The sequence below is a fragment of the Camellia sinensis genome, chromosome 12 (assembly GCF_055761805.1).
Source record: "Camellia sinensis isolate YWXY chromosome 12, ASM5576180v1, whole genome shotgun sequence".
Lineage (NCBI taxonomy): Eukaryota > Viridiplantae > Streptophyta > Magnoliopsida > Ericales > Theaceae > Camellia > Camellia sinensis.
The window spans coordinates 146,926,113-146,940,120 of record NC_138972.1 but is presented as its reverse complement, the minus strand read 5'-3'; the positions used below and the strand labels follow the sequence as shown (position 1 = coordinate 146,940,120).

At 35.8% G+C, this 14,008-nt stretch overlaps 1 protein-coding gene across 1 annotated transcript; it reads right to left on the bottom strand.

Annotated features, from left to right (window-relative positions):
• Nucleotides 1-11,893: 11,893 nt before the first annotated feature.
• Nucleotides 11,894-13,519, bottom strand: LOC114283166 (glutathione S-transferase T3-like). Its single transcript, XM_082897360.1, has 3 exons — nucleotides 13,097-13,519; nucleotides 12,709-13,011; nucleotides 11,894-11,965 (listed from the first exon to the last, which is right to left on the bottom strand). The coding sequence occupies exons 1-3, from the start codon at nucleotides 13,517-13,519 to the stop codon at nucleotides 11,894-11,896; spliced, it is 798 nt and encodes a 265-aa protein (XP_082753486.1).
• Between the last annotated feature and the right edge of the window lie 489 nt (nucleotides 13,520-14,008).

The following is a 14,008-nucleotide window of genomic DNA, read 5'->3' as shown; positions in this document are numbered from 1 at the left end:
GCACCTTTGAGCAATTTGGGGCTTTTCTCTTGGAGTTCGTCCTCCGCCGAAGCCTTGCGTTTGAGAGACAAATTGTTGAACACTATTGACATACACTCATCCCCAACTATAATTTTCAAATCCCTTCCTGGAATTTGGGCTAGTCTCCTTTATATTGATTGGGCTAGGAAAACATCTGGGAGGAGGCGGGTTGGGGCCTGAAACCAATCTGCAATCCACTGATTCTGTAACAAAATAGGGGGGTCCAGAAGAAGTAGAAGAGCCCAACACACTCGAAACAGAGCCCATAGCCTTAAGGCCCACTTGCTGCAATCCCAGTCTACTCTGACTTGGGGCCCCCAATGAGCCCAGAGAGTCTACAATGTCGTTACCCAAGTTCATAGATTGAGGGACATGGATAGTTCTGTTGTCCCTGCCACGGCCCCTAACCTCCACGTCTCCAGCTACGTAGATCGTACACTGCTCCAAGGATCGTGCACCACCACTCTGCTCTTGGCTCAGAATGGTACTGGTTATACCCATCTCGCAAAGCACAGGCTCCCACCTCGGCATCGGTTCGGGGGCAGGCTGGTGGGGCTGCAACTGGTGCAGGGATCTCCGCACCCGATCTTCTAGCTCATCCACTTGCTTCTTGTAGTGCTCCATTGGCAAACTAGTGCTCCTAGCGATACCAGTTCTTAAGTCTAGGCCATAACCAGACCTCTGCCCTTCTTCCCTCATGACAAACTTACAAACATTCCGATCATGACCAATTCGACCACAGTCAAAACAGAAATCAGAAAGCTTTTCTATCTTAAGTGAAACCCAGTGATACTGGGTGCCGCCCGGAGACTGTCCACTACTCTGAAGGTAGAAACCTCGAGACAATGGTTTAGAGATGTCTAGTTCAACTCTGATGTGAAGAAAGTTCTGGTAAAGAAGAAGGCCCTCACAATAAGCCTCAACTCTGATAAGGCGCCCTAATTTCCTAGCAATGGTCTCACTATTAGCCTTGGTCAGCTTTTCCAAAGGAAGCCCATGTACTTGAATCCAGAAGGGACACCAGGTAAACACCATCTCCAACACCAGGGTTCCTCTTCCCAATGGCTGGAGAATAAAGAGGTGACCCATGATGGACCAAGGAGCCTCGTTAAGAACCCACCGTCGATCCTTAGCATCATCAAAAGTGAATAAGAACAAGTTATCATTCCATGGAGCGATTGAGAAGGAGGCCCTTGCCTTCCAAGCGTCATGTAAAATGGAAGAAATAGCTTGCTTGTTGAGCTGTTTGGGGGCCAGAACCTTACGTAGCAAACAACGATGGGAGACATCTTCAGTTACATCAAGCCCATCCTCAAGTTGAATGGAATCCAAAGTATCAGCCGTCAAAGCCAAGTCTTCTTCCATGGCCAAACTCGTCTACCAAATAGAGCGAAACCCTAGAGAGGAGATAAGGGAGAAGGAGAAAGACAGACAGAAAGAAATGAGGAAAGGGTTCTGCGAAAAACAAAGAGGCTCGCGTCGGCTTTGTGAAAGGATAAAGAAAACAAGGAAAGGTGCAAACTGGGATGTCCCTAGAGAAAACTTGTCACGACCCATCCCAGTGACCAGGGCTGGATTCGTAACTAGCTAATTCTAAAATTTCTTAGATTAATTCAAAGTAATTAAATTAAATAATACAGCGGATTAAAATAAAAGATGTAGATAAATATCTGAAGCGTACATAGAAATTATTTTTTATGTAACGATGTAACATCAGTCAGATAATGATTACAAGAAAAAAAAATGATATCCATATCAAATTTGAGGTTCTGATCCACAGGGTAAAACCATCATTCTTTAAATTTCTTCACCTAAAATGGGTTTTAACAACTATAAGTACATGACAAAGTGAGAAATATTATACTGAGAGGATGGGGGTATAAAATCACCATAGACAATTATTTAGGCTAAACGATGAATAGTTTGGTTCGAATAAATTATTTTTAATAACAGACATATAACACAAAATCATATAAACAAAATAATTATAACCACGGTACAGAACAGAACAGAAGGTCAATGGATCAATGACAGACAGAGGGTCACGAAGTGACTAATCAGAGGGCCAAAGGTTATTTAAGTCCCCCAAGGCATGAGACTGTCAGAGGGTCACTAAAGTGACAATTCAGAGGGCCAGTAATTATTTAAGTCCCCAAGGCATGAGACCTCCGTGGTGGTACTTATTCAAAACAAATGTTTATAAAATCATTGTCAAATATTTTCTAAAATTTAAACAAACTTATTTTTGGGCTTCAATTTAAACAAATAAAGTTTAGAAAATAATCCACATAATTGAAACATTAACATAACCATAAAACATAATTTATATAAAAGAAATTTGTGGTAACTCAAAACATTCATAAAATATATTATGATAACTCAAGACATATATAAAACATATTATGATGACTCAAGGTATAATATAACTCACTTTAATATAGATTTCTTCTACTTTTACGAGCCTTTCACCTCCGCCTATCTTACTTTACCACCTTCCTTACTGTCACTGTTATTATTTATTTGTTTATTTTTTTTCCTTTTGCTCTCAGGTTGTGAGCTCAGATTCCTATTTATACCACATTTCCTACCATAGCTGCTTCAAATACCCTAGGAATAGACCTTCCACGTTGCTTGGGTAGATACATGTTGTTTGCTTATAGCAACGCCACCTCATCAGATTCTTATTCCCTAAGTAAATTCATTGATTCTAAGTAGATTCATTGATTGTTGAATATCTCATGCATCATTTTAGGCCTTATTATCTTATGGTCCATAAATCGCCGTAATTACATATTTCATTTTTTTTTTTTTTTGCAACACATAAGTATTCCTAATTTAGAGGTGGTTTCGGATGTCCTAAATAAGTGCACTTTTTAACTTTTTATAAAAAGATGTGTAAAAAAGTAGAGAGGTGATGTTGATTGATGTGATCCAAAAAAGATAAAAAGATGGACTAAAATAGGTTATGCCAAACAAGACTTTAAAATTAATTACATCTAAGCACATACAATTAAATATGTTATTATAATTATTATTTTTTATTCATTTATTATTATTATTATTATTATTATTATTATTATTATTATTACTTTACGCAGCATTGAATTAAATACTTGGGGTGTAACAAAACTACCCTGGGGCAGAGAACCTCCCATTATAGAGAGAAAATATTCGTCAATGACATTCGCGCACAACTTTTTCAATTTTGCGCAACTTTGTTCTCATCATGTTCTTGATTTTAGTTACAACTAAACCTCTTGAAGCTGCTGCAAGGCCTGTTCATGGTAGAAAGGTCACAGTGGCTCACCGTGGTGGTGGTGGTGGTGGCGGCTCTGAGTCAGGCGGTGATTTTCCATCTTTGTGAGTCTGGCCACTGCTATGTTCTTATACCAAGCTTTCTATCTGTAAAACAGTACACTCCTAAAATTACTAGAATTCTCGGCCTACAAAATTAAGTTTTGTGATTGGCCATAAGCTTTGAGACATATCCTATATTATTTGATTTGAAAGTGTTTATCAATCAATTTGATTCAAAGTTAGGTACCCAATTGTTGTTCTGCTTTTACACTTTGTATTCACGTAATCATATTAATGGGATTTGTTTGACTTCGCTTGTACTATATATATATATTGCAATTAAATTTTCCCAGTATGAAATGCTTGAATTGTTTGATTTCTTGCTTGAATGCCGTTTGCTTAGGTCTGGGGTTGTCATGACTTTCTCGGGGAAAATTTTATCGAGAAGGAAGTGAACTGGGTCGAATTAAATGGAGTGTGAATTTGATGGTTTATTATGTTGTGTTTTAGGAGTGTACTGTTCTTTATGTTAATTGTTTTCAATTTTTATTGGGAATTTTTTTTTTTCCTTATCAATTGAGATTTTTCGATAAATTACGCTTACACTCCTTGAGATTTAAGTTCAATATATATCACTTATGACGTTTGAAAAATTATACTAACCCCTGTTATTGTAATTATTTAGACAGAATATTGAACTCATGCATTCGCTTTTTTCTTACTTTGCTTTATTTCTTTTTTTTCCCTTTCCTTTGCTTTACTTTTTTTTCATGTAAATCAGCAGCATAACGCAGCGGAATAAAAATTCTGGTCATACCTTTTCTACAGAGTCTGAATAGAAAGGATCTCCTGGGTAAATCACGTGCTTCCTGAATCTGATCAGTTAACCCAGCAGTGGGGTGATATTACAACAGTAAATATCATCCACACAAATCACAGTGCAAACAGCTTTGATCGCTGTTTTTGGGAGAGAGTCAGAATATGGAAAATTTCTATCTCTTAGACTAGACAGGAGGGTCTCAATTTATACATGTATAGGGGAGAGAGGAAAAGCCTCCAGCCTTTATGGCTGGTCATTAATGCACCATTAACCTCTGTAATAAAGGCAGGAGTTACAAACCCCATTAATGCAGGAGTTACAGTTATAAATTCAAAGCATTGAAATGGTCATGCCGCATGGGCGCCCATTTCTAACATCTCCCACTCGCACATGAGTTGGCATGACACTGCCACATCTCTATCTCAATCTCCCAAAAAATGAACAATCTCATACTAGCCAATGCATCGTGCGACCGCTGAGAACACCTGCATGTGGGAGTTCTATACTAGAAACTCAAAATGAGCCAGCATAGAGACATCAACCCAAAAAAAGAACAGAAATAGTGTCTCATATACCCCAGACCCATCTAATTATACTTGTCCAAAAAACATCTCTAATCCCTCAAAAAGAGCATGTTTGGCCCTCTCAGTTCTTGCAATATATTCACACTCAATCCGCCTCTCATACAGAGCGATGTGAGTTGCCGGCAATGAATATACAACAGTGGTGTAATACTAGATGATCTTCCCTTTGCCCTCATGCCATTTGGTCTAAGATTGACCGTTTTCCCAGTGATATCCCTTAAGGCCGAATCATACATGACCGCAGGCAACATACCAAAGTAGCAAAACATCAACCCCTTACCTTATGACGTAGTCAAAAGTCACAAAAGGGTACATAAATGAAAGTCATATCAATAATGACATGTAAGACTCACATGGTGAGGAAATAGGGATCCATTCTCTCACCTCATTACTCGGTCGCCAAGCACATGCAGTATGAATACATGTTACAGTGGAGTAACTCTTCCAAAAGAGTGACGTCATACTCGATACACCGTGCAGATATTAGTCTAGTCGCTTTCTAGCGCCTAACCCAAATTCTCTATTTGCTCGCCTTCTAGGCGCCAAATGAGATCTCGCATCTGGCTAATCATAACAGGCACAACATGGAAAATGGGTACTAACATCCATGTTTGGTCCTTAACACGACCTCATCTTGGTTGTAACCAAGGCGATATACATAGTAGATTATTTAAGCCTCTCTTTGCTCCAAATAAAAATAAACCACTAGTCTCATCCTTGCTCGCTCCCAAGCGCCAAGGGCGATTGCTCGTGTGAGTGAGCCAATATTGCCTGCTGACATCATCATCTGCTAATCATTATGACACAAACCATAATAGTATCAACATCCCATCATCTCAAAATAAGTGATCTATTTTAAAAAAAAAAAAATTGACCACAGCTTGTGCAATTCTAGATTTCAAACATAAGCCTTATCAGCACCTTTTGCGATAAGTATATACAACGGAATCCACCATGTGCGCCTCACATGAAGTGATTCAATATCACTACCTCTTACGCAATAACCTCTCTAAAGATACTTTGGTGACCAGTTTGCGTTCATTCTGGACACGCCCAACTAGCACATTGAATCTTACAAGGAGCAAATTAATATACTACTAGTAAAGCATTCTATCCACAGTCTAATGAGCAAGGTCAATGTCTAAACAACTCAGTTGACCTTTTACCAAATATAACACTTATCATGTCGAATACGCCCACATAGCGTACTTTAGGCTCCCACAACAAAGAAAAGATCAAGGAATATAGGTCATCTGTTTCTTCCAAAGACAATCCGAGGATACACTCAATTGCTAAGGCTCTGGCTTTTACCGATAGGTAAGTCAATGGGTTTGCAATTTTACATCTAGAATTATTCTAGGATATTCCTTATGTAAGTCATCGAAGACAAACCGAGAATTTTCCCAAAACAATCCCTAAGGATCGTATATCCGAACATATAAATTACATCACCCATGTCCATCATATCTAAAATAGAGGACTGCCCACCCTAGGTGGCGACAACCTTATAAATTCCTGGCTCATAATGACTAAGTAAGGAAAAAGTTATTTTTTGGACCATTGATCATGCCTCAGTGGTCTTCATCAATCATCGTTGGCCTATCATGGCTTGACGAAATCTAAGAACCACTATTTGGATAACTGTTTTAGGTTGTAAAAGATTTATTGGAACTAGCAACCTTTTTGCGCTCCTAACTTTTCACCATAAAAGCGGAATGTAAATCCCTACGGATCTACTTATCCAATTCTCCAACGAGAAAGTTGGGTCACAATGTCCACAAATCAATGCTCCGAACTTATGTCAATCATAGCCTAAGTCAAAATAACCTCACTCTCCAGGAGGAAGTCTTCTCATGGTCTACACTTTCCTCAATGGTGCGACTTTTCGGTATCTAGCGAGCCTTATGCCTCAACAATGACTATCCAAATTACGCATAACTTTAGAACAGTTTCGCGTCATAATGGAAAGTCAACCAAAATTATAGAAATGGTTAATCCTTAAAGACTTTGTCTTAAACTGCGCAACATTAATCCACTTTCTAAAAACAGGGGACTAGAGCCTTTGGCATTATCCTAGGCTCTTTATCATCTTGCGGAGCAATCATGAATGTTTCCTTCTCAATCACCCAGTGATGACGTGGAAAATTTTCACATTTTCTATCACGCAACAAAGAATGTTGAGAATTCTTCTCTAATGGAGTAATCCATTAGTAGGCACATCGCTCCCACTGTCCCTAAGATATTGAAAATTTCTTTCCATTCTCAACTAGGCTACATAGAGCGCTATGCTTAGAATTCTCTATCTTATAGAGTTCCAAAAACTCTATTCACGTCACCTTTACTAAGAAAACTTTATGTGACTCAGTTACACACCTATAAAGCTGCTTACCTACATGCACATGACCCAGAGGGTTTACATGACCGCATACAATAATGCGCCACATGACCCTATGTGTTTACAAGACAACATACAATAATGCGCTATAGAATCCTATGTCTTAACTTTGCAATCTTATGAGAAGTAAAATAAAGATAAGCTGCTTAGCGGTTACAGATCGCCCATAGATGGCTCTCCGCTAACCCATTACTCAAATGGAGTGTAAAATCAGATATGGAGGGCACTTAGTTAGGGATATAGGCAACAAACTAGTGCAATTCCCAATTGGGAAACATTTTGCGCCATTATCCACCTAACATTAACAATATTTAATTCCTTATCTCTACCACACCATTGTGTTGTTGAGTATTAGGAATAATCAATTTTCTAAGCATTCATTTCTCTTCACAGAGTTTTCTAAAATAACTCAAATAGATACTCGCCATCTTGATCAAAACTAAAAGCACAAAAGCTGTTATCTAATTGATCTCAACCTCATATGTGCAATGTCAAAAATCATTTCAAAACTTTTGACTTATGGGAGATCAAATAGTCTTGACTCAGATGCGTATCGTAATCTATAAATGTGTCGAGATTGAGGCCTAGCTATCATACCCTTATTCATATCTAGTCACAAATATCATAGTGGACTAAAATGCGCCAATATAAATGACTTTCTACGGCTTTCCAACTTACTTGTGCGCAATCATTGCGAACAAAGTTACACATTCATATAAGAGCAGGATGTCACAAGCGAGTGGGCCCGAGAAGGCCTACCCAAATCATCGTGTCATCATCTCATTAATGTGATTAAGTATAATAAGCCACTGGTTCATGACCAATGTCATAAACTAATTCCAATCATCTTAATGTGTGAGTTCTCGAAGATAAGTTTAAAAGGTTTAGGCCCAACTAGGTAATGACTCAGGACTAATTCATATTCACTAGACCATAAAAGGATGTCATGGAGATATCAAGTGCGCCTAAGTCACAAATTTAACTAGTAAGTGCTAATCCCTTGCACCTTCAAGTCAATTTTATTCTCCATACACTTTAATGCATCTAGTTGAAAGATGACGATACTCCTCTTGCCATATCTATTTCTCGTTTCATAGTTGCTTGCAATTAATTCTACTATCCACAAGAAGGAGAGAATAAACTATCAATCTGCGACAGCTCTTGAAGTAACTTAAGCGGGAATTAGGCTAAAGAGTCTAATTCAACACGATGCTCTCACAAGCGATGTGTCAAATTCTTCGAGTCATAACAACCTTGTCGGCCTTGACCTTTTCATTACTATGCTGCAACGTTTGCGCTTAGTGGTAAATGTTATTCAAAAACGTTAGCCTAGCTAAGGAATCATACAAAGAAGCCCCTCCTCATGTCTCACACTCAAGTGTGGAAACAATAAGTGTCTAGATTTAGACAAGTTGGCAATGTTAATAGATTTTGCAGCTACTAAGCGCTAATCTTTTCACTTAGTGTTAATAGATTTTTGCAGTTTCTAAGCGCTAATCTTTTCACTTAGTGTTAATAGATTTTGCAGCTTCTGAGCGCTAATCTTTTCACTTGGCGTGATATTTCAACGCACACTAGTATAGTGCATGAAATTTTGCTCCATCCATTCCCAATAATTGGGTAGAAAGCAAAATACTGCTCATACTGGCTACTCGTCTTACACTTAGTGACTAATTTATTTAAGCTCGCATTTCTTGGATGACCTGACTCTTGAATGTTACTTCATCCAATGATGTAACATTATTTACAAGTCAAATTACAAAGTCAATCCACGCAGCTCAATATTCAAGATCATATACAGATCTATTGAGGGCTTACTAATTTCATAACTTCAAAACTCGCCAACCAAAACTACGTAACATGCCGCTAACCATAGCGCACACATTAGTTTTTATTATGCCAAACAAGGCAACAAAACCACGGCGACTTTGAGTCATGTTTCCTTACTTTGGCTCAATTAAGGTCTGACCTAAAGTCTCTAAGACTTTTGCTCATCTTAAAGAATAGAATTACATTGTCCACATTAGAACATCTTTACTAAGTCTAGGTCAACCAAAGTAACTTTCATAAGCTAAGTCAATTTAGAGAGAAATTCGCATTGGGAGTAATTTGATTAGCATAATATAATTTTGCCGCAAAAATCTAAATTAAATAGTGACAATTTTACACAAGTCGTAAGATCGAAAATCCGCTATGCTCGTAATCATCTCTTGCGCCGCAGGTGACAATTATCCAAAATTTAATTTAATTCATGCGCAAAATATTGGTTTTCGGGAGTTAATCTACAAAGATTTCTCTGAACCGAATAACCTCCCACTGACTATAGAATCTCTAAAAGCATGATAAAAAATTATAATTCCATACAACAGCATCATAATGTAGATTTACAAACAATTCATGCTATATAATGTGTACATATATATATACATGATTAAGAAAACACGAAAATACCCAACTATGCTCTGATACCAATGTAAATCAGCAATATAACGCAGCGGAATAAAAATTATGGTCATACCTTTTCTACAGAGTCTGAATAGAAAGGATCTCCTGGGTAAATCACGTGCTTCCTGAATCTGATCAGTTAACCCAGCAGTGGGGTGATATTACAACAGTGAATATCACCCAGACAAATCACAATGCAAACAGCTTTGATCGTTGTTTTTGGGAGAGAGTCAGAATATGGGAAATTTTTATCTCTTAGACTTGACAGAAGGGTCTCAATTTATACATGTATAAGGGAGAGAGGAAAAGCCTCCAGCTTTTATGGCTGGTCATTAATGCACCATTAAGCTCTGCAATAAAGGCAGGAGTTACAAACCCCATTAATGCAGGAGTTACAAACCCCATTAATGCAGGAGTCACAGTTATAAATTCAAAGCATTGAAATGGTTATGTCACATGGGCGCCCATTTCTAACATTTCAATATAATTTTCTCTATTTTTCTATTAAGAATTGTTGCCTTTTATATAAATAGAAAGTTTGTGAAATAAAACTATTAATTACAGGAGTAAAAATATAATTTTTAAACTATTCAGGAATGAGATGCAGTTGAACCAAATCTAATTTATCCGATTTTTTTGTGGAGCTATGCTGCAGACTTCCAGTCAAACTCACCTCCGCTATTCCACACACACGTGGGACTTAGTGATTAAAAAGAAAAAAAAATTGACCGATCGATACCCACTGAGGGTGCTGGGGTCTCCCTAGTGGGTCCCAAGCTTTTCTGTTTTTTGTGTGCTGCATATGAGTTTGATGTCCTTTAGGTGGTAAATTTAAAAACAGTTATGACTACAAAATAGAAAAAATAAAAATAAAATCAAAGGCAGTTTTGGTTGAGACACATGAGAATGGGCTCTGGCTCTTCTAATTTTTTTTATGTACCATGTTTTCCTTTTTTTCCAAGTATGTTTGAAGATTTCAAATTGGCATCGCTGTTTGTTGTCTTTTCAAAAGCACTCAATTGGTTCATTGTTTTGTTTCATATTTACTTGGGAAAATAACAAATCAGTATAGAGGGAAAAAATAAATAAATAAATAAATTATATTTATATCTTTTAAGATTTGAATTTAACACATATTATTTTTTGACTTTTAAAAAATTACATTAACTTCCCTGTCATTATAATTATTTATACGTAATTAATGTTGATATCAAAAAAATATCGAATTCATATACTCTTTTTTTTTGTTATTTTGCTTTATTACTTTTTTTTTTCTTCTCCTTCTTTCCTTTACTTTACTTTTTTTTTTAATATAATTTCTTCTATTTTTCTACCAGGAATTGTTACCTTTTATATAAGTAGGGGTTTGTGAAATAAGACTATTAATCACAGGAGTAAAAATTGAATTTCTATAATGTTAGAAAGTGGGATATAATCAAACCAAACCTCAGGGAGTGTCAATGTAATTTAACCAAAAAAATAATTACAAACACGTGAGGATGTAACTTTTTCTGCGCAAAGAAATCACAGCAAAAGTCACAGGAATTGTTGCCTTTTATATAAGTATGAATTTGTGAAATAAGACTACTAATCACAGAAGTAAGAATATAATTTCTATAATGTTAGAGCATCTCCAACCATGCTCTCTAAAATGCCTCTTCAAAGTACACAAAAAACTACCTTCTTTATTTTGCCTAACTAGTTTAGCTAGTGTACACTCCAACCATACTCTTTATTTTAGCTAACCAATCAAACTAACTTAACTAATTTTTAAAAGGAAACTATTATAAATATTAATAAATAAATAATCTTTTTATGACATGTTCATTGACATAAATAAATAAATAAATTAATTAATTAATTAATAAATCCCAAACTTATTTTTAGAAAAAAAAATTATAATCATTGATATAAAAAAAATTGTGCTCATTGACAGCAAGTCATACTGAGAAGCAAACATGTAAAACATAGAGATGGAACTAACATTTTATAATTTACAGATTCAACATTATTTTCACTAACTTGATACTTAAATTGAGGAGATTTTTAATTTAGCAATTTTTTGTTTACCAATATGAAACTCGTTTTATTGCTTTCTTGAGTAAACAAAAAAAAAAAAAACACACACACACACACACACACACATACATACACAGAGTGAGAGAGAATCACATAAAATTTCACCTTTTGAAAGCAGGATTAGCAGCAATTTGTAAAAAATGCAAAACCAAGACAATACCCATATCAAGAAGAGTGAGAATGGGTAAAATACACAACATGATTAGAGAGCATAAAGTAGTTTGAGGAAAATAATATGTACTCTTCAACAGCTTAAAGTACTTCCTTCTTCTCAATCTTTCCACCAACACCAGTAGCCAGATCTAATGCTCCAAACTTGACCATCTTCCAACCAAATAAAAAACAGAAAATGTAACAAAGAAAAAAAAAATTAAAATCACAAATAGAAGTGAACCCATTTGAACAATTAATTATAAATTGATAAAAAAAATGTAGTAATAATTTGATTTGATTCCCACAATTAGTAAAAAAGAATTAGATTATTTGCAGCAGCAGCAACAAATGCTAAGTGTTTACAAAGGAGTTAACTTGAGAGAGATTTTGAAATCCAAGACTTGAATAGACATCCAAAATATAAAGAGAAAAAAAATAAGTAGCACTAAATGTTAATAGCACTAAATCCAAGTCAAAGCACTAAAATCCAATAAGAATTAAAACCCAACAAGTCTGTCTCCATTTCAGATTTCAAGCAACAAAATTTGAAACAAACCCAACTCCAAATCCAAGTCAAAGCACCAAAATTCTAAAGATCAAAAACAAATGTGCCAGCAAACCCAAAAATAAAATCCAGTCAAACTTGAATTAAATAAAAACATAGCTTCAAAGCTAAATAAAAACAATTAATTCCTTTTTTCAAGGATTTGCATCTGACGTTGGCGAATATATTGTGCGTGCAATGGAGGCATAATACTTGTATCCATTGACATGATTCTCTCTTCCTCTCTCCTTTCCTCCAATGCAAACCTTCGTTCCTCTCTCTTTTCCTTATTTTCAATCCTCCGTTCCTCTTGAAGATAAGATTTCTCAAATATCTCTATTTTCTTCTCATTTGTTATGTTATTCTTTACCTTTATCTCTTCTAAGAGCTTCACAAAAGGAGACTCTGTAACATTATTTCCAAGATCTTTAGCTTTGTTTTTCTTTGCGGCCTTCCTTCCTATTGGTCTTTCCACAACATCATAGTTGTCATTGTTCTCTAAGTTTACTGAATCTGGTGTAGACGTTGCCGGAGATGCATTTTTTGTGCTTTTTTGCTTCTTTGTTGTTGTATCTTCCATCCATTTTGGTTGGGATCTCAATTCATTCCAACAATGCTCAAAGGGAAAGTTCGAGTGGTACAAGTCTCTGTACAATTTTTTCGCATCTTGAATCTGAAAAATATATTAAAGAATAATCACTATCACACAATGAATAATATATATTCATTATAGGTACAAAATTAAATTGTAGTAATACCTTGTCTTTTTCAGTCGAACCACTTCGATTCAACCGTTCAACTTGAGCAAAACATCCACAAAATTTATTTGTGGCAAGTTGAATCGTCGACCACCGATTCATTAGAGAAGTTTGAGTTCTTTCAGAATCAAAGGTTTTGTACTTGTTGTAGTTCTCCCACACTCTTAACCAATATGCCTTTGACTTTTGTTCATTTCCTCTAATTGGATCTAAGCTAATATTAAGCCATGAAGATATAAGCATCATGTCTTCCTCTTCGGTGAAATTCCCTTTGCGTTGTGATATCTTTGTAGTTTGAGTAATAATTTCAGGAGAGAATGATAAAGATTGACTCTCTTGTTGAGGAGATTCAGTGGTAAAATTATGGTCAACGTCAAACTCGTTCATTAGGTTGCTAAAATACGCATTTCCTTGATATTCCATCTAAAGCACAATTGTAGATACCATACAAAAAGAAAAGAACTAAAGAGTGAGTGCTAACTTACTAATTGCAGATATCTATACACAAAGTTAATAGTACAATTCAGCAAAAACAATAAACTCAAAACCATACTGTTTGGAGGGACAAATTAGATTTTGGTAAAAATCCGTACAAAAAAAATTGGCTTGTGAATCAATTTCACTTTCCCTATACAAAACCAGCCAGATCAAATAGACCAAATAACTTATTCATCATATCATTGGCAAAACTGAGGACCATGAATCAACTTCGCTTAAATGCTTTTTCATTTTCTTAGTAACAAATTAGAGAATTAAGTTTTTTGTTTTTGTTTTTTGAACAATAGAGTATTAAGTTAAGTCTGATGTTTAAATCACATTAAAAAGCCCATAATTGTTCTTGAAAGAATTGAACGTGTACAATATATTGATCTAATCTTTTTGTTCTTACTTAGCTCCAAAGTAGCCACTATG